The 21,905-nt window shown below is 42.7% G+C and overlaps 1 protein-coding gene across 1 annotated transcript; it reads right to left on the bottom strand.

Annotated features, from left to right (window-relative positions):
- Nucleotides 1-1,081: 1,081 nt before the first annotated feature.
- On the bottom strand, nt 1,082-21,664 carry TROAP (trophinin associated protein). The gene is made up of 16 exons (XM_026680809.2): nt 19,393-21,664; nt 18,396-18,597; nt 17,879-18,041; nt 16,510-16,667; nt 13,477-13,558; nt 13,234-13,282; nt 12,369-12,412; nt 10,156-10,313; nt 9,222-9,315; nt 9,000-9,124; nt 7,647-7,706; nt 6,733-6,807; nt 5,406-5,504; nt 4,438-4,756; nt 3,235-3,407; nt 1,082-1,600 (listed from the first exon to the last, which is right to left on the bottom strand). The coding sequence occupies exons 2-16, from the start codon at nt 18,567-18,569 to the stop codon at nt 1,529-1,531; spliced, it is 1,845 nt and encodes a 614-aa protein (XP_026536594.2). The 5' UTR covers nt 18,570-18,597; nt 19,393-21,664; the 3' UTR covers nt 1,082-1,528.
- Nucleotides 21,665-21,905: the final 241 nt, after the last annotated feature.

Here is a 21,905-nt window from a genome sequence, read left to right as displayed (position 1 = left end):
AGGTTTAACCACCAGAAAGCACCCATTCCAAGAAACTAATTTGAGTAAATATCTCCAACAGTCCCGAGAGTCCCTCCCTCTGAAGCACATTCAGATTTATAAGGTTGTTACTATACCTGTTGCAATAAAAGTAGTTCTTGATCTATATAGCAATAGCACTTAGACTTACATACCACTTCACAGTGCTTTACAGCCCTCTTTAAGCAGTTTACAGTCAGCATATTGCCTCCAACAATCTGGGCCCTCATTTTACCCACCTCGGAAGGATGGAAGGCTGAGTCAACTTTGAATATGGCATCAGTTTCTTAAACCTGGTCTACCTTATAGAGCTGACATTGCTTAGGAGCACTCTAGAGGAAAAGGCTCATCTGAATTATTTTCAGACATGGTTCACACCTGCTCATGTTAGATATTTCAGCAGTCTTTTATATCATTTATCACAGTATCTTCCTGGACCATTTGTAGGGATTGGGAATTGAGACACGGTGCTTCTCTACCTCCTTTAATGGATGCTTCCAATTGGTGGGAGGAGGCAGTGATATCAGCACAAGACCTCTCTCCCTATGGATCTTTTCTTTTCAGAGCTGTTATGTACCATTTGTACTTAATATTTACCTCACAACTGCTGGGAGAAGCCATCTCCCATGTCAGCCTATGACATCATCAATATGCTGATGATACCCAACCGTACATCAGTATCTTAGCCACATAAATACCATCATCTTGTGGATCACTTGGAGCTTGGATGGGACAATCTGATGAATGATGAAGTTGCCATTTGTTGAATGTGGTTTCTTGATTTGGTTCCCGTGAGGAACCAGGCCCATGACTCGAGGAGCCTCATGCGTTTACAGCCAGGGATGAATGGGCAGGTGGAAACCATTCCCCAGCTTTGGCTGGTGGATGGCAACCTGAGAAGGCTTTTGCAACAATATTGTGCTTTGTCACTATGTAATTAGGCTACAGGTAGTCCTCACCGTTTCATTCAGTAACTGTTCAAAGGTATGACAGTGCTGGAAAAAAATAACTTTACAACCAATGAAGAAGAAAAAAATGGAAGTAGAAAGATTGGCTATTCGTCTTTATTTTTCTATTTCAGTACAAGTACTGGTATTAGCCCACAAAATGTGTAAATCAATTTTTTAATCCCTTCATACAGTAATTACCTGTGATCAGGCCCTTACAAACACAGTGCAAGGCGTAGAAAGCACCTGTAACAAAATCTGGCAAGGCAGGGCTATTTCACAGGATGTCTTTATTAAAATATCTTCTAAACTTGGAACAAATTCCGTGCTTTCTTCTCATATCTTTTTTTTAGGGAGAAAAAAAAACAGGGCAACTTTTTTACAGTTAAATTTATTTAAAAAAAAAAACTGTTTACAATTAATGTTAGTGTATCCTGTAAAATGTAAAGTCTTGGGAGTTCTTTGCCACAATGGCTTTTGCAGCTTTTTCTCCTTTCCTTTCTTTCTGAGCACTTCTGTCTTCCATCGGCCAACCCGCAAAACAGAGGCATGGCTCCCTTTTTTCAGGAGAGTGGAGTCCTTTCTTCCTCTGAAGATGGGGAAAGCGGTGCAGATGCCAAGATGGGTGTAAAGTGCTGATTAAAGAGAGAGAGTGCGCAAAAACATTAGCAAAGATATATATTCATTGGCCATTATCAAGCTTCTAACAGCATCTGATCAAGAGCACCTCCTGGAGTGGGATGACAACTGCTACATCTCTAAGGAGTAATTTTATTCCTTAGCTTCAGGAGAAAAGCAGCTCCAGATAATGTTTTGAAAGTGCTACATTACCAAAGTGGTAATTACTATGGGATAGAAAAGTATTTCTAAAAATTATAAAAGGAAAAATCCACAAATGTGTCTCATGGGAAAAAAAACTGTTAGAAAATTCAACCTGCCTTTTGTATTTTTACTCAAAGCAGCGAACATATCCAACATATCTCCTCATATTTTCCTCACAACAACCACCTTGTGAAGTGAATTGGCCTGAGAAAGAGTGACTGGCCCAAGGTCCCCCAGCCAGCTTTTATGTCTAAGACAGGACTTGAACTCGTGGTCCCTTGCTTTCTAGCCTGGTGCCCTAACCACTAGGCCAAACTGGCTCTCTTGCTTGCCCCTCTGTAAAAAAAAAAAAGACTTAATTCTGAGTAAGTAAGTCACAGCACCAAATCAGCTGCACATTTTAGGCACTTACACACAAACTACATGAATGCCTTGATAAGCTTCAAGTAAAGGGGATACAGACAAGAAAAAGATGGACAATCTTGAGCAACAGCAAGCTGAACTACAATGCCAGTGGCCACCATTTCAGCAATTAAAATGTCAGCAGTTTAATGGCAATCCGGACTAAGTAGAAAAGAGCAAGCATATACCCTTTTGTTTGAAGAATGACCCTGTCTTGAAATAAAGGTTAATATGAACTTATTGGTTGCCACAGCAAACAGCTCACAAACATGCCTTCCCATGATAAGAATGTTCTGGAATGCCCTTGCTCTGCCCTCACCACACTTGCACGTTTTGGAGCCCCTAATTCTATAAGACAAACATACTTTGGCATCTCACTTTTTCTCAGAAATAGATATTTTGAAACCTATTTTTTCTATTATTATTAAATTTATATGACACTGTCAAGCGGTTCTGGATGGCTTACAAATATAGAGAGATTAAACAATTTAAAAAACACACACACACAAAATGCTACAGGATGGAGCAGGGATCTTCTTCCTAATCTAATAATCGCCTCTAACATGGAACATTCCCATCAGGCAGAACCAGGTTTTGAGCCTCTGACAGTAGGCCCAGAAAGGGGATTGATGGGGGAAAGGAGAATCGCACCTCGTGGGTAAAATACCTCATATTAAGCAGCACATTCAGTTCAAAATTGTGGGAACTTGCATAAAAGTTTCAGCCTGTTTGTATATGCATCCCACTGCAGATCCTCTGAATTTGGGCACTGAATTTGGGCAAACAACCAAATAGATTCACCCTGTGCAAACCATATGGAGCAGAGCATTTTTTTTTTCATGTGGGAAAATGGCAGCATAGCCCATCATACACAAATACACGAAGGGGAACAATTGGCACCCTTTGAGCTACAGCATACTTTCAAAGAACAACATGGATCCTTCCCTCAACTAAATATTTTCTGTAAACATCAGGAGTTGCTTTTGGCTTATGTAACCTTGACTTGCTGCTCACCCAGCACATCGGCAGGCTACATCCATCTTACCATGGTATCGTGAGCGTTCAGCATTTTTGCTACCGGCTCTTGGCACCGATGCACCGAGGGCTGAACCAGGGAGGCAAGGCGAGAAGTGTAGAAAGCACATTCGTCATTTAGGCAGGCTTCATGGAAACGAAGGGGGGCAGTGCGGAGGTGATCCAACCGTTGTTTTACGAGACCTACAGGGGCAAATAGAAGGAGGCATGGACCAAGGCTGATTATAGGCAGGTTTTTTTTGTATTTCCTGACTCTTTTATGACCCTGGTGAATTGCAGGGGGGGGAGTTTTTTGTTGGGTGTTTTTTTGTTTTTTTTTTTTTTTTTGGGATTCCTTTTAAACCCCAAGATTACATTTTATTTACACTTTCTTACTTAATTCTTTTTGGGTTTATTATGAAAAAAATATATCTTGCCAGGAATCCCTCATTTCAGGAAAGCATCCCATTTTCAAGTATTCCTGTTGCATAACTACAGTTGTTCACTTCCAGTACGTTCTCCCCTTTTCCTGGGCCAGGTCTTTTGAGAAAATACCTTCTGTGCCCTCTGTTCCTTCACAATGCTTCAGAGTCCCTTGCAGTGGTTTTCAAGGATCCTTCTGGCCTTGTCATTTGTTCTCACAAGGAACAGTGGAAAAAGGATACCTGTCAGTAGGCTTAAAGACTATAGGGAGTTCTACTGTCACACCGCCAATGTATGCCTCAGAAGACAGCCTACTCTTGACAGATTGTCCAGCCGGCATTGCTTCAGTATTCTCAGCGGGTTTCTCCAGTCATTGGTGGAAAAGGGGGTGTTTGGTTGGCAATCTTTAATCTTTAGTTAAAACTTTATTTTTATCCTATGGATCTGGCTCAAACTATCTCTGGCCAACCCCACTTGTTCTGAAAGTAGACCTTTATATAAACTAAAGACCTATGGCCTATCTGCAGAGGTTTTGCTGTCCATGGGCTATGATCATCAGGACACTTCTTAAATGGCAAGTCTCAGACTCTGAAAAGTGCTACGAGCTGAATTTCAACAAGAAGCTCCAGAGCAGGTTCACTCTAAATGTGGCAATGTTAAGACTTGTGGACTTCAACTCCCAGAATTCCCCAATCAGCCATTTTGGAGTCCCCTGCTCTAGAGCTTCTTGTTCTTGCAGATGAAAGTCTGGAGCCACCAAAATGTCTCACTTCCTTAAAAGGCCTAACCACCACTACCTTTCCTGCCTCACCTGTACTCGTCGCACTGGATGAAGGGCAGCTGACTTCTTGCAGGGAGGGGCTGGGGCAGATGTGCATCTGGCTGGAAGTGGTGTGGGTGAAGCAAGGTACAGGGGTAACAGTCACATTTTTCAAGTCTGGAGCCTGTTCATACAAGCTTGGCTTAGGATCCTGGGGAGGTGTAGAAGATAGTTCAGGCTCAGAAGCTTCCAGAGTTGGTGGGCTGTGAACCGTCAAGCGCTTGTGCAATTCCTTTAGTGTGGGGGTCTCCTCATAATCAATGTCACCATCCATCTCCTGCTGCAAGAGCTTGGCGAGGTACTCAATACGCTAGAGGGAGAAGAACGCAAAGAACCGTGAGGAAAAAAAGGTGTCCCCAGCCAGAATCCACAGGAAACATCAGCTCACCTAGCAAGCAACATGGCTCCCTCTCATCTGCACCGGACTTGTTTCTGTGTATGCCGTTCCCCACAGAGGACCTCCAGAGCATGCTACTATACAATATATCAGCCCCAACCACCCTGTACCATCCCTGATTCAGGAGGTGAGCCATGGAGTCTTCGTGGAAACCACACAGAAGTGTTTGTTGATGCCTTCTCCTGGGAAGTTCTGGCCCACAGCCCTTGGAGCCCTGTAGGTAATAGGCAGCTCCTGACAAGGTCCGTCCCTGTGTCTAGATTTTTAAGATCAGCCAAGGCTGCTGAGGCTGCCATTGCTTGTTTCTTGTTTCTTTATAATAACCACCCTCTTCTACAAGTTTAACATAACCACTGAGCATCATTTTGGGGAGCCATTCTGGGGGCCTGGGCCAAGCCTGTGGGGGAAAGACCACAGGTTTACAGCACACACACCCCATAGCCACTTCCGTAATTTCAGACTTTACTTGCAATCACCACACTGCACATTCTCTTTGTAGGTCTCATTTATAAAAATAAAAAAACCACAATTTGACTCCCACTCTCAAGACTCCCTTGCCTACCTGAAGCTTTCCCATTTCTTTGCTAATCGCAGGAACAGCTGCCACTTTCTTCAATGATGCTGACGTTTCCTCATCAAAAAGACGCACAGCTATTTTCCCCTGTGTGAGAGTGGGGAGGATAGGGAAATGTCACATATCACTTCCTCTGAAACAAAGGTCTGTCCAAAGGTCTACCAAAGGTCTGTCAAGAACAGGCAGAAACTTGAGGAATGTTTTCTGCCAGGTCCATTTTTGGCTGGGCAATGATTTCCTGGCCCCACCAAGCATCCTAGCATGGCTGCTATATTTTCGCCAGGCCTGACAAAAGAACTTGGTTCTGGTTTATATTATTTCTGGTTTTACAAAAATGCAGCTTTTAGGAACACTATCTTTTTTTTTTTAAAGCCAGAAAGGTCTTCACAATAAATTACTGTAGATCACATTTACCTTATAAAAATGTGCATATAGAACAAATTTACAGATTAAAATTCTACATTTAACAAGATTAGTTTTCTAGCAGAAATTCAGAAATCGTGTTTACCAAGAATTTCATAATTTGCAACAACAATAAAGTGGAAAGAATAAACAACAAATGATGCACCCTAAAAAACAAATAATGCTGTATTGGCCTCCTGGATATACAATAATACAGTATACAGTAACATGATTATGTCTAAGTAAAATGAACTAACTAATTCTAACCAAGAGTTATCTGGTTGGGCTGCCAGCAAAACTTAAATGAACATCTATGTATCTGGTATCTGTGACGCATTTTATAATAATAAAACTTTAGAAGTAGTCCTCGACTTATGACAATTCAGTCCATAATTTCTGTTGTAAAGTAAGACATCTGTTACGTGAGTTTCGCTCCATTTTACGACTTTTCTTGCCACAGTTGTTAAGTGAATCACTGCAGTTGATCAGCCAGCTGTTAAGTGAATCTGGAATCCCCATTGATTTTGCTTGTCAGATGGTCACAAAAGGGAGTCACATGACCTTTGGGACACAGCAACGGTCGTAAGCATGAACCGGTTGCCAAGCCTCTGAATTTTGATCAACTGATTGTGGGGATGCCACAAAGGTCGCAACTGTGGAAAATGGTCAGAAGTCACATTTTTTTCAATGTTGTTGCAACTTTGAATGATCACTAAGCGAATTGTTGTTAAATTGAGGATTACTTGTACTTGTGGCAGATACAAATAAGAAAAATGGCTAAAATGACTGTTCAAGGAACTTCGAGCCATGCGTTAGGAGGACTGAATGCCCTGTGACCTGAAGGACAAGAGTCCTCATTATAGACATATTGTCTTACATGGGCAATACTATTGTTTGCCATAAGAATACTTACCCAGGGCACAGGTGCATCTTCCTCCTTGGAGCCAATAGATCCCATCTGTCCAGTGACTCTGTCGAACCTTTTGACCTGAGAAGAACAAATTAGAGGACTGAAATGAATGCTTCATTATCTACCAATTCTTAGTAAGACATGGCAACTTACTCAAATTTCTTTAAAACCACAATTTTGAGAATACATTCACAGTCAGAATGCTTACGTTGCCAAAAGATGAAGTGTCCAAGTAATAAAATCACCCTGCATCTACTTTCTAACTCGGAAGCCAAGTAACCATAATGAGAATCAAATTATGGGAAGCAATTATTTGATATGGAAGATATATAGAGGCAGACAATTATTTGATAAAGCTTTTTTTTTTTAACTTGTGAAGCAATTAGAGTCATGGGAAATAGGGTGGCATACAAATTTAATTATAAAATATTTAAAAAGTACTACTTCCCGAAAGAACAACAGAAAACTAATTCCTTCTTACAGAAACATGTACCAGCTGATACAACATACTGCCACAAGATCATACATACCAACAACAACTGAGCATCCATCCATGGGTATCTGCCAGAGTCCAAATGACATATGCATCTGACACCCATCAGAAAAGTGATGTGGCTTATATACTTGCCTCAAATATTATGATGCCAGCTGGTAATTGCAAAATTTGTATGATGATGTCATGATGCATCTCCATTTTGATACTGTGTCTAGTAATGGATACCCAAGTTTAGAAAAAAAAAATGCTAAACTCTGTTCTTGTGAGGTCAAGATTAATCTAGGTGTGCTTCCTCTCTAACATTTGGAATAGAGGAAGCTGGACCCGCTTGTGAGCCAAACTCTCCTTGGCTATAAGAAGCAAAATTAGACAGTTGCCTAGTTTTCTGCTGCTATGCCTTTTTAAAGTGATGGGTACCCACCCTTTTGTCCGTGGTACAGAGAGTAGGAGGTATACGGTGACGTGTCCAAGTTGCACAACGCTGATCCAATACAAGAGAAAAGTATTAAGAGAATGATTAAATGGAATCACAGAGAACTACAAGACAATAGGGGCAGATCTTCAAAAGGAGCAGATCTATCGGGGGGAGGAGTGTCTCATTATTCAATGATAACTACACATTTAGCATGCATCCGATTATGGCACTGTAGAAATGCTGCTAATCCAGACAGACCATCTTACTGTAGGAGAGCTTGATATGTTTTAGTCTCTTTTGCCTTTCCCTTTAGAGATGATAGTGTCAACAATAAAAGAAAGACACCACTTTCCATTTGCTATACAGGTAATCTTCGACCTATGTCCATTACCTGGACTGGAATTTCTGCTGCAGGTCGAATCAGACCTAATTTTATGAGATTTTCATGACCACTGTGAAGCTAATCATGTGGTCGTGCACCAAATCCAGCAATCGTTAAGCAAACCCAGCTTCTCCAAAGGGCACTTTTTGCCAGAAATTGGCAAAAAAAAAAAAAAAAAAGTTGCAAATCATGATCTAATGATCACAGGACACTGCATTTACCAGTCGTAAATGCGAGCTCTGATCACACAATCATGGGAACGGCTGTGAGTACAGGTTGGAAGTCACTTTTTCCAAGTTCGCTGTAACTTTGAACCATCATTAATTAGACGGTCAAAGGTCGGGGATTAGCTGTATACAACTAATTGAAATACAATGAAGAAACTAAAATATTTGGGCCTGTCACTAAAAGCAGCAGTGCTAATCTGGTATCACTGAGCAAGTGACATCACTAAAATGCCAGCATCTTCCACCTGCTGACCCCTGCACACCTTTTAAAGGTGAGTGTAAATGAAGGAGAATGTAAAGATAATAATTCTACAGATACATCTATATGCATTGTAGGGAAAGTGCACGTTGTGAATTACAAATCCCAGCAGCCGCACTCAGCGTAATAAGTGGTAAGGGGTGGTGAGACTTATAGTTCAGCAAGCTCCGATGAGCCACAAGTTCCCACCCATAGTAGTAGAGAAGCAAGGAGACATGTTTGGTCTCAAGAGAAAGAGGGCTTTATGGATTAAAAGCCATCAATGTTGAATTATGCTTGGACAAGCAAAAAACTAGCTAACATTATTAATATGGGTTGGGAGTGGACATGCTCAGCTTACATATGAACCAAAGTACTAAATCTTTGTCCCTAAGAACCCAGCAGTGTTAAACATATCCAGGTTTATCGACCTTCAAATTATTATCAAGAACTAGCTAGATTATTAAGGATCCAGTTCAGACATTCTCAGGTACTTTGCCTCAAGTACGAACCAAGGATTGAGAGTTAGTAATAGGAACTCTTCTGGCCAGTCCATAAGGTGTCCCTTCAATATTGGAACACCTTCCAAACGGTGTATTTGTTCGTTGGGTTCCAGAAGCTCCCAACTTCTCTAGACCTGCAAAACAGGCAAGGCAGAAGTTAGAAATCAGGGAGATGCAGTCGTGAAAAGCTCCAAAATTGAAAGGAAGTTCCAACTGCTCTATAAATGGTACCTTTAGTGCCTGGAGTAGTATGGCAGGACACACGGCCATACTTCCCTGCTGACATAACAGCCGTGCGGGGCTGCGACCGAGAAAGACCTTCTCCCTAGGGACAGGAATCAAAGTGAGTGCCCAACATCCACCACAGAGGAACGCTCCTCCTCCTAAGTGGAAACCTACTTAGCAACCCCGTCAACAACTACAGGTAGTCTAAATGTTAAAACAGAAATTTGTTAAAATGGACAAACATATATGGTATTGTAAACGCTTTGATTATGATTACCTAAAAATAATTGTACCCAGACAACACACTGTCCGATTGAAATGGTTTTTTTATACGTATATTATACTAATAAAACAAATAAAATTTTAAAAAAGAAGATTTTTTTAAAAAAACTACAGGTAGTCCTCAACTTATGACCACAGTTGAGCCCCAAATTTCCATTGTTAAGCGAGACATTTGTTCAGCAAGACATTTGTTAAAGTGAGTTTTGCCCCATTTTACAATCTTTCCTGCCACATTTGTGAAGTGAATCACTGCACTTCTTCAGTTAGTAACATGATTGTTAACGGAGTTCGACTTCCCCATGGACTTTGCTTGTCAAAAGGTCACAGAAGGTGACCCCGTAACCCTGGAACACTGCAACCATCATAAATATATGAGTCAGTTGCCAAGCGTCCGGATTTTGATCACGTGGCCATGGGGGATGCTGCAAATGGTCGCAAGTGTGAAAAATGGTCATTAGTCGTTAGTCACTTTTTTTCAGTGCCATTGTAACTTTGAACAGTCACAAAACAAACTGTTGTAAGTCGAGGACTAGACACTAGACAAGCGTTGTGACTAGATAACAGGGTGAGGAGAAGGCACAAGGTGTACATATGCAAGGCAGGTGTCCTCCTGCATCTAGGATTACCGAGGGAAGCCAAGAGATCCGATGTTGCTCACCTGCATATTGTCGCACCTTCCTGGTGGTTTCCGAGCATCCTTCAGTGGTACTCGCTGGGCCAGGCTCACTTTGCCTGTGGCTCCAAAGGTGGAGTGGCTCAAGCCTATGTTCAAAAGGATGCTTGCTTTCGCTGCTGCATCTGGCGTGAACTTTTCCTCTGTAAGGATAAAAGATAAGGAGCGACACCAAATCAGCTTGAGCTGAATTACAGATAGTCCTTGAGTTATGACCTCATCTGTACCACTTGCTAAGCGAAGCAGCCCTTAAATAAAACAGCACGTGGCTGCACTTTGTTTAGGGACAGCCAGTCCTGGCAGCCCCAGTTGTGGTTGTTAGGCAAGGACCTCGTACTTCTCCTGGCCCCCTGCAGAGATAGGCAAGGAAATAGGCAAATGGGGGGGTGGGGGGAGTTGAAATGGAAGCAGCTCATGCAGGGCAGGAGAATATGACCAAAAACAACGCTGCAATCATTGTAAGTACAGGCCAATCACCAAGCATCCAGATTTTGATCACATGACCATAGAGACATGGCAATGGCCACAAGTTTAAGGACCCAGCATAAGTCCATCTTTTTCAGCACCATTGTAGCTTTGTCTATGGAGATTCTCAGTCATCCAGGTCATGATTGTCCCAAAGGTGTTTTTTTTTTCAAGAGGCAACTGGATTTTCTGGTTTTTCTTTGGAGACGTTTCCCTTCTCATTCAAGAAGAGAACTGAAGAAGCTTCTTGGATGAGAAGCGAAACGTCTTCAAAAAAAAAACAACCCTGAGAAATCCCAGTTGCCTCTTGAAAAAACACCTTTGGGATGTTGTAGCTTTCAATCATGGCTGCTGAACAAATGGACATAACCAGAGGACTAACTCTAGTCTTATTTTATAGCAGTTTTCCCTAAACAGGTACCATCCAATACTTTGGAATCAAGGTCACATTGGAGGCAAATCACGGGAGCTAAAATCAAATGCACCTGAATGATACCAGGTTGGAAAAACTGGTCTGTATCAAGGAAAAGCAAGTGTTGCTTGAAACCTCAATACAGGTAGTCCTCGACTTAGGACTACAATTGGGCCCAAAATTTCTGCTGCTTCGTGAAACGTTAACCGACTTTTGCCCCATTTTACCACCTTTCTTGTCACAGTTGTTAAGTGAAACGTTGCACTTTTTCTGTTAGTAACATGGTTGTTAAGTGAATCTGGTTTCCTCATTGACTTTGCTTCTCAGAAGGTTGCAAAAGGGGATTACATGATCCCTGGGACACTGCAACCTTCATAAATATGAGTTTGTTGCCAGGTGTCTGAATTTTGATCATGTGACCATGGGGATGCTGCAAGATCGTAAGTATGAAAAACAGTCATAAGTCGCTTTTCTCTGTGCCATTGTAACTTTGAACGGTTACTAAACGAACTATTGTAAGCCGAGGACTACCTATACCACCTTGAGATAATTTTGAGGAATCTTATTCCATATGAATGCTGTGTGCACTGAGCAGGTCGGATTTTTTTTTTATATGGTGACAAAATGGGCTACAAAACAGAGGAAGGCAAAAAGTGGGTCGAACCATTACAGAAAGATAAGCAAACCATACTGTTTGATCTACACCAGGGGTGTCAAACTCAAGGCCCGTAGGGTGCTGCAGGGTGTTTAGATCTGGCCTGCGGGGCCGCCCTGGAAACAATGAAGGACCGCCGCGGTGTCTCTGCCAGCGAAAACGGAGCTTGGGAGGCTCCTCCTCAGCTTTGTTTTCACTGGCAGAGGGTTGCAGGTGGCCATCGCAGCCAAAAACGGAGTTTGGGAGCCCCTTTTCTCTGGCAGAGCGCTATAGCCACACCACAGGTACCCTTGACACAAATGATGTTGAACTGGCCACGCCCACCCTGGCAACACCCCCACTAAGGTCAAACACAACCCTGATGCAAATTGAGTTTGACACCCCTGATCTACACTATCTGATTGATTTGCACTCTCACTGATATTGACAGACATAGGGAGTGGGGGGCAAGTTTAGCTATACTCCAAAATAAAAAAAGAGAAGAGAATTTTCCCCATGGTTCTAGATCAGGGGTGTCAAACCCACTCATATGGCGGGCCGTATCGTGGTATTTTTTGCCTTTACAGAGCCAGGATGGCTGTGGCCTGTGTGGACCATATCCGGCCCGTGGGCCACCCGTTTGACAGGCCTGCTCTAGAGATCATAGAGAAGAAAGCAGTTGCTCACCTTTCCCAGAGGTTCCTGTGATTTCCTTCCTGCCAACAGGGCTGCTGTTTAAGACCAAAAGCATCAGAAAGTTAACAAGCATCAGAACTAGTGTGGATTTATGTGGCAATTCATAATGCAAGGGAAGGGAAGGCAAAGGTGGGAGTTTAAAAACTTTTTGCTGAAAAGGTAAAAATGCCTTCCTCCTCTCTGAGGTGCAAAAAAACGCTCACTTAAAAACCTGCAATAAAAAAACTATGTAATTCAGAATAAATTACTCAACATTCACAGTTAGGTTAAGCCACGCTGAGCCCAGCATGGTAACTCAAGTCACCGAGAAACCATACAGGTAATCCTTGATTTGCGATCACAATTGGGACTAAAATTTCAGGTTGAGACAGTCATAAGTCAAGGCACGCACGTGACCAGACCTTACTTTACAACCATTTTTTATAGCAATTGTTAAACGGATCAGAATTGTAAGTCTGAATCCAATTCTCCCAAATGGGTGTTTTGTTTTGTTTTGCTGGAAACTGGCAAAAAATATATATCACAAGACATGATCACATGACCACAGGACATTACAACCACTCCAAAATGTGAGCTGGTTGCCAAGTGCTCAAAATAGGGTCATGTGTCTATGGGAGGAGCACGGAGTGCATCATTTTAGGATGGCCAGAAGTGCTTTACAAGCTTCAAAGTACAACGGCTGAGCCAAAGTAACTGCGAATCAGGGGTTATTAAGTCATAAGTTGAGAACTACCTGTAGCAAGTGGAACTACCAAGACTTTTATTTACTACAAATCATAATGCACCCACCCAAACCCCAACAAACCACAAGGGAAAAACTTCCAATGCAATTGGGAGCATTTGGCTCTTTTCTCACCTTTGTGTCGACATCTTGTCCCGATGAACGTTGCTTGGCTGATCCAAATCTGTGAAGGGACAAAGAAAAAAAAAATCAAATGGATGATATAGCACCAGCGGTTTTTCCAATGCCTGTAAGCATGGTCTTCAGACATTTCAAAGTCCTGGTTAATTGTATCATGAGAACTTCATGAATAAATCTTAAGACACTGTTTGACTGCGGCCTGTTTGTCCAAGAAGGGAAATCCGGATTAAGTCGTACCTATTGAAGCAGACGTAGAAATATGGGACATGCGGAAAGGGTCCATCGTAGGTGCCTCTGTACCCAGGGAGCCATGGGCATCCTACAGAGAGAGAACACACATTCCATGTTTAAAAGACAGTGCTTGGATGCCGGTATAATTTATTTAAAAAAATTTATACTGGTAGTTCTGGATGTACAATCATTCATTTAGTGACTGTTCAAAGTTATGACCCTGAAAACAGTGACTTGCAACTGGTCCTCGCACTTATAACCACAGCGGCATTCACAAGGTCATATGATCAAAATTTGGGCACCTGGCAATATGCATTGTTTAGGACAGTGACAGCATCCTGGGAATATTTGATCGCCATTTGCAACTTTCCCAGCTGGCTTCTGACAAGAAAAGTCAATGGGGAAAGCCCTCACTTAACGACCTCATGATTCACTTAATAGCTGCCATGGCTCATTTAACAAACCTAGGCAAAAGTAGGTCATAAAATTGGATGTGACTTACTTAACCACCTTGCTTGCTTAGCTCTGGTCTCAACTGTGATCACAAGGTGACGGCTGCCTATATAAACACAGGGACTCTGAACAGCTTACCAAATTAAACCTCCACAGCCCAGAAACCCATAATGGACTCCCCTACAGTAGGAACAAACACAATCAAACCAGCCACTTGATTGGCTCTGTGTTAACATGGGGTCCTGAAGGATCTTGTGTTCAAGCCCTTCTGGAAAAGTAAAAGGAGGAGGCCAATCTTATCTCCAGGGGAAGGGAGCTACCTCTGAAAAGGCAGTGGATTTGAGGACAGAGGACTTTATTTATGTAGTTTGCCTCTGTTCCTGTCACGAAGATTTTTTTCTAGGCTTAGGGAAACGGCAAGCAGAATCCGCAAAGCAAACAAAATAGGTATGCAGTTTGGATGGGCTGAATTCTTTCCCAGTAAGCAGAATACTTATCTATTAATTTCATTTGTTATGTCCAATCACTCGAGCAGACTCTGGGAGGCTTACTAAATCCAATTACACAGCTGAAATGTTAAAAGCATCAGAAATATAAAACAAGACAGCCCAGCAATACAATAAAAGCCTGGGAAGGCCGCCCCCAAATATAATATTTTGTGAGATGGGCAGCTACGTAAATCAATTTAATAAATAAAATGAAAATAAAACCAGTCTGGGAACAAAGCCAGGTTTTAGAGGCCACCCTGAAGTCTGGTAGAGTGGCTCCATTCACATCTCTGTGGGATATTGTTCCAGAGGGCAAGGGCTGTGGCAGAGAAGGCATATTCAGCCCCATAAAGAGACAATGTTTAAATAAAGGGGACTTGTGATGACCCGGAGCGTATCAGAAATATAACAAAAACCAGAACGTAAATAAAGGTCCTTTAATGCCTTCAACTTGGCTTCACTGTTTAATTGTTCACAGTTGAAGGTTAAACTATTTTCAAAATTACGTTCCAAATGAAAGAAAACACAGTTCAAATTCAAAGAGCAGATAATGAAGCAAAAAACAAAAACAAACCGCACTGAATAAAGTTCCACGACAGACCAGGATAAATAATTACCAACTTCAGAAAGATAACCAGGTACAGTCCATTGGAAGAATGCCAACCAAGATAAACCTCCTCTAGGAATAAAATACTAATTTGTCTCCAGCGTTTGTTAGCACACAGGTTCAAACTCTAATGCAGATCTCACACCTGCAACCCATGAGGAGGATCATGGCCCTCTCCTCCTGAGTAGACCACGTTTTTCCCTGATCCTCTCCTCCCTGAGTGCCCTAGGATGGATAGGGGATGGACCTGGGTCCTCCTCTGACTGTTCAGAGTCAGTCTCCACCAGGGGCATGACAGGACTTGAAGCGTACCCACTCTGTGTGAAAATACTAGGCAGGCAAAATACCAGACAGACAATTGGAGATACTTAGTCCTGCAGATAGCCAGGCCTGATGCCATGAAGGGCTTTATAGGTAATAAACGAGGCCTTGAATTGCACCTAAAAATCAATTAGCAAGCATAGTGAAAAGCCTGTTACTGATCATATCACTGCATTTTGAACCAGCAAAGATGGTCTTGAAGGATGGGCCTGAGTAGAATGCACTGGAATAGTTCAATCCTAGGGCGAGCAAAGCTGGTGTATTGGTGAATGTGTTGAGCTAGAAACCAGGAGACCATGAATTCTAGTCCCACCTTAGGCAAATAAAGCCCACTGGACTGGGTGACCAGCCAAACCCACCTCACAGGGTTATTGTGGGGGAAAATAGGAGGAAGAAAGAGTATTAGATATGAGTCACAGCCATTCCATCTCTTCAGAATTGAGCTAAAGTCAACCCTTCTCCATCCAGAGCCAAACAATCTCCAGAAAGAGCATCAACAGCTTCACTTGTGCAATCCAGGTTGGAAATATAAATCAATATGTGTGTGTGTGTTAGTGTGTGTGTGTTAATTCTAGAGTTATGCATGCATATTATAACTGGGTTCACGCACCATGCTATATTAAAAGAAAATTTGTTTGGCTTTAGCATTGCATGTTATGAAAACCAAGCTGATGGTTTATCAATAATCATGACAAGGTATGAACCTAGTTAGGAATTCTTGCATTTGTACATCATTCCCAACCGATATTGTGCTGGAACTAGAACTTTTGCAAACATCCCACACAATAAAGCCAAAGGAGGGGAAAATGATAGTTAAGATAATATATCTCCAAATGATCATCCCAAAGGTGCTTTTCCAAAAGGCAACTGGACTTTTGTTTTTCCTTGAAGATGTTCTGCTTCTCATCCAAGAAGCTTCTTCAGTTCTGAAGTCACCTTTGGTACAACCATGACCTGGATGACTGAGAATCTCCACAGACATTTCCAGATGAAGATTATCATATTTTCTCTGTTGAACCGTAAGGGCAATTAAGGGCCCTGATTAGTTTTGAACTAGTGCATAAAGAAACAAGAAGTCTGGATATCTGCACTGCTCCATTTTAACTCAATAAACCAGAACATGCGAAACAAGCGAGGCCAGCAGAATTCTTGTCCATGATGGAGACTTACCCCAATGCTGGTTAAGCACGCTCTCTTCCCTTTCAGAGGAACTCGCTGGGCCAGGCTGGGCTTGTGAGCTGCACTCACCATCTGGCGAGTCAGCCCCGTGTTGGATAGTATGCTGGCAAGAGCTTCTGGGTCAGAAACAAACTCGGCTGAGTTCACTTCTGCAAAGAAAATTGGGATTTGCATTAGCCACACAGTTAAGGAATTGTTTTGGGAGGAAAAGGCCTCAAACACTTAATTATACCTGATACCAAGAAAAGTCTGCCTGGTACCAGATACCAAGAAAAGATACCCTGAAGTCTGCACCATTTTTCACTAGCCGGACTCAAACGCAGAATTAGAAAGAACTAGATTTTTTTTAAAAATCTTTCATTTCCAATTGAAAACAGGCTCCATGTGAACCTCATAGCATACCATAGGAGCTACATCATCCAGGTGTGCTCTGTCACAAACAGAAAGGAATCAAATCATATCAAATCAAACCTTTATTATGGTTACAAAGCAGCAGAAAGCAGAAAGGGAGATAATTTATCCATGCAAAAAAAAATCTAATTTCAAGACTGATCTGGATAATTTATAGTGGTTGACACACAGAAGCAGTGGATTCATTCACAACACCAAGCTATATATGAAGTTACCATTATCACTTAGTTACAAACCAGTCCTCATTAAAAAACAACATCCTAGTACTGCATTATATGCTGTTGATTCAAACTACCACTACCAGTCATTTTTACAATTAGCCACAATTCCACACAACCCAACAAGCCATGGATTATCAAGTACAGGAACAAAGATCCTGAGGCCAGGCTCTTCTTGAAATATGCAGGTATTGGCACTGCAGAAGGACATCTGTGACTCACAAAACTTTGCTGAGGATATAACTTCCATAATTCCCAGCTATTAGCAACATTGGGAGTCAGTGGGAGTTGAAATTTAACAATACCATCTCCTAACTTAAAGTTACTTGTCCATCAGATCCAAAGTTAGCTGCCTACAATGCCTAAGCAGAGAGCCAAAATTCTATCAAGTGATGGTTCATTCAATCAAGTTAAAAATGATGTACAAAAACTGATCCATCTCAATAAATAATAAGACTTTCTTGCCACCCATCTCACCTACAGCCAACTCCGGGTGGCTTACAAACATTAAAAGCCAATACAACATTGCAATAAATAGTAACAATTTACAATGAAGAGATGGGGATGAAGGGAGCAGGATGCACATGAGGGTGAGGTGGAATCTTGTCTTAATCCATTAGCCATCTCCAGTGTGATGCGCTCCCATTGGGGCTCAGGCCAACTGGCAGAGCCAGGCCTTCAGGCCCTTACAGGAGGTCAGGAGGATGGGTGTGGAACAATAACCTTTATACCTTTGCCACGAGATACATCACTTTTATTCCTATAACCAGAGGTGGTTAACTGCATGTCTGATAAGGGTTCTCTGATAGGGGTCTTGGGGGGTAACCCAGCTGCCACTTCCAGAACTGGATTGGAATGAGACATCTTGCAAGTCCTCGCTTTGGAAGAACATGGCTGCAGATAGAACAAAAGGATTAAACTCAGGATTAAACTGTCTTCCTATAAAAACATATCTAGTGGTAACCTAGTTAGAGTAGACCAGAATCAGCCTGAAGCCAGGTTTTCTGCTCCCATATTGGTGGCCCTTCTACTCTGAGCACAGTACCCTTCAGTAAACAACCAGGGCCTGAAACAGAATCCCAAAGGACAGTGTCCCAAAGCTCCTTTATTTATTTTACTACATTTATAGCCCCCCCTTTCCCAGTAGAGCCATTTTGAACAGGGCATACATACAGCCAAGTACCAAAACAAACAGAAGCAGAAACCTAAAACCATACAAGCCTACGTCAAAAGGGACCCCATGTTCACCTGTGGCTGGGATTGTCTCCACTCTGCAGGGTGTCTGCTTTTGGAAAGCACCGGGATCTTACTGTTGCTCAAAGTGCCTGCAGCCAGCAAAGTGTTTTCCTTCCAACTTGGTTTGTCAGGGGTCTTTGGAAAAGGTAACAATATTTGCTGGTTTTCCTTTCCTACTGGAGCCATTTAGGATCCTGTCGGCCTGGGTTTGTACCTACATCAAAAGCAAGAGAGCAAGCACTGTAGCATTACCAGGGTGGAATACAATGTGAGTAGTCCAATATGCCTTTTTCCCCCCCACAGTCATAGTTTCTCTTTTATTCTCTGTGCATTTTTGTTCACATCCACTGCCATTAGCACTTGGTGGTCAATTACGCCTCCTCTAATCCCAGCGCTTTTATGCCGAGTCCACATAACAGACTACTAACAAACTAAAACTAAAGTTGGCAACTTTAAGACTTGTGGACTTCAACTCCCAGAATTCCTCAGCCAGCAAATTCCTCAGCCAGCAAAGCAAAGCTGGCTGAGGAATTCTGGGAATTGAAGTCCACAAGTCTTAAAGTTGCCAGGGCTGGAGACCCCTGAACTAAAAGACCCTGATTGGCTTACAGCTCAATGTTGCAGTAACCGATACTTCGAGACTAAAGAGGAACTGGGTTAACTCAGTTAATGCTTCGTGGGAAGAACCCACAAAACCCGCCATGGCGTTTCTATAGGTAGGACAAAGGCATAAATCCTAGTTACCCCGACAGATAAATGCAGCTCCTCGCCCCACTCCCCTTGACGTTGAGGAGGGGGGACCGAAGCTCAGCCGACCCGTTTGCAGCTAAAAGGTGTCAGCGTAAGGTTTGACAATAGCGTAACGGTCTCGCTACAGCCCCGCCTTCTGCTCTACACCGTTTCCCGAAAGAGAGAAAAGGGGGGGGGGCTTCTCAGGTAAACTCTGCTTATGCTTCGCCACCCCCGCCATTCAGCCGGAGGGGAGGGGGGGTCACCCCTCGTTGCTCACCTGCTCCGGACCATCCCCTCCGCTGGCAAAGCGAGCGAGCCGCAGCCGCCGGCTCAGTTCATAAAGCAGCAGAAGGCGCCGATTGGCTCTCCCGAGCGATCACGTGGTCTGCCAGGAGGCGGGGCCAGAATGCTGAAGGGAGTTCTGGGGTGGGCAAAGACCGGAAGAGAATAAAGGGAGGTTTGTTTGTTTATTGATTGAATGAATGAATGAATGAATGAATAATGGCCAAGTGTGATGAGACACACAAGGAAATTGTCTTGGAGCATATGGTGCTCTCGATGTACATAAAAAGATACATTCGTCAGGAATCATAAGGTACTTAATAATAGTCATAGGGTACAAACAGGCAATCAAATCATACTAGGAAACAGTCCATATAAACGTAGCCAGTTTTGATGTAAAACCCCCAAAGTCAGAAGGATCGTTCGTGGTCTGTATTTCTACTTAAAGCAAGATCAAGCGAGTTTTTGCCCTTCTGCTCCAATGGTGGTTTCTGTCCTCCCTGAGCTTGTCTTAGAACACTTGCCTTACAAGTTTGATGGGTGTACCGCCCCAAATGCTCCCATCTGATGCTGTCCTTGGAGCAGATTGCGCTCAGCCAGTGCCAGGCTGAAGAGTGAACATCAAAGGGTCAAAAGGCAACTTCATTATAAACACTTGGCTGCTACAAGCCATTTATCCCTGTGGTAACTTTTTAAACACCTGCTTAAAACCCCAAAAAAGTCTGAAGGGTGTTTTCTCTAAACCCTCGTTAGGTGACCCCTGGTTTTTTCCTACCAATTTGTGCTTCTGTGATAGCCCCATTGGTTGCTGACTTGGAGAAGGGGATGAACTGGAACCGGGGCATCAAACACCTGACCAGGAGCACTCAGAGAAGCCTGGGGATGGAGGAGGATGCAGTCCCAGATCCATCAGGCATGGGGCGGGGGGGGGCATGATCAGCAGGACAGCTACACGCTGGAGGAAGAAGAGGTATGGCTGCCATATGGGTGCCTTATAGCTTTAACAGGATGCCTCCCATGATGAATAGTTGCTGACACACACACACCCCATCCCGCTAACCGGGAGAGCTGATGATTAGTAGCATGCAGGAAGGAGTGCTTGGTGAAGACAAACGTTAGTTTTCCTGAGTGTTATCTTTGGCTCTGTGCTTTCTGTGTCCTGATTTTGGCTGTGATCCTTAAGTTTATCTTGTCAGCTTTTTTTGGACCTGGACCCGGACTTGGATTTGCATCTGAATTTGGCCTTGCCTTGGGGAGTTTTCTTGTGGGGGGTGGCATTTGCCTGAGAATTTATTGCTTTAATTTCCTGTGTGTGCGCTAGGACTTACTCACTAAACTGCTTGGGAAGGGAGTTTGTGAGTTGGGGGGATTTGGGGGGATATTGCTATAACAAGCAGTATTGTGCAATAGACATATTCCACTTGCACCTATTGCTGTCCATGTGACTTGAATCAGAACATTTTCTTTCAGATGCACCTTATTGTTAATATGTGAGAATAAAACCAAGGCTTCCAGGAGGTTATACCTGAGGACCAAGTCATACTAATGATCACTTTTCACTAAGTTTTGGCTGCTTATCAAATGTGCTTTTAAGAGTTTTTGCCAAGCAAAAGTAACAATGGCCTGTCGTCCAAGCAGCTGGACCATTGAGCCCAACCCTTGCTTCATGCAAAATTGTTAAAAGGGCCATCACATTGTTTTCAGGTGAGTTTCAATCTCTGCAGGCTTTGAATCAGATGTCTGTTGACCTTTTTTTCAGATTGCTCATTAGATGAGGATGAAATTCTGGTATCTTACCTAAAGCACAGCATAAAGCCACAGCGTTTATACTTTCACTGTTTTTGCATAATGCATATGTTTGATTTTTAACTGTTACACTTTTGATACTTTTGGAGCTTTTATAAGCCACACTCAACTTTTGCTAAGTCAGTGTTTCCAGAAAGTAGTTTAGCTAGTATTTAATCATGGAGTTAAGCCAACTTATTGGATTGGCTGCTTTGGGGCCATATGTGCTGCTCAAGGTCTTTTCTGTCCAACTATGTGAACTATTGAACTGAAAGAGATAGTTCATCACTATTATGTCAAGCCATGTTTTTTAAAATTATGGCTTATTAACTAAAATTCAGTTGGTTGGGTTCACATGTGCAACCATTAGAAACTAGGCCTTAGTGCAGGGCTCTTCAAACTTGGCAAGTTTAAGACTTGTGGACTTCAACTCCCAGAATTCCTCCTCCAGTAATGTTAGCTCAGGAATTCTGGGAGTTGAAGTCCACAAGTCTTAAACTTGCCAAGTTTGAAGACCCTTGGCACGAATCAGGTCACAGAAAAGTTTTTAAATGATAGAGAAAAGTCCTTTTTGTGTTGCTTGACAAATCTAAGCGAAGTTAGCAAAGGTTTTCAGCAGCCTCCAGGCTTTAATAAAATCAAACATCACCAGACCTTGGAGTTCTGTGGGGAAGATTCTGTTGACATTCAAAACACACACACAGTCACACACCCCCCAAAAAA

Source organism: Notechis scutatus, chromosome 2, assembly GCF_049901735.1.
Source record: "Notechis scutatus isolate UNSWTSFEM ecotype Mainland chromosome 2, rNotScu1.2, whole genome shotgun sequence".
In the NCBI taxonomy this organism is placed as follows: Eukaryota; Metazoa; Chordata; class Lepidosauria; order Squamata; family Elapidae; genus Notechis; species Notechis scutatus.
The sequence above is the reverse complement of the archived record's forward strand: the minus strand, read 5'-3'. Positions and strand labels throughout refer to the sequence as shown.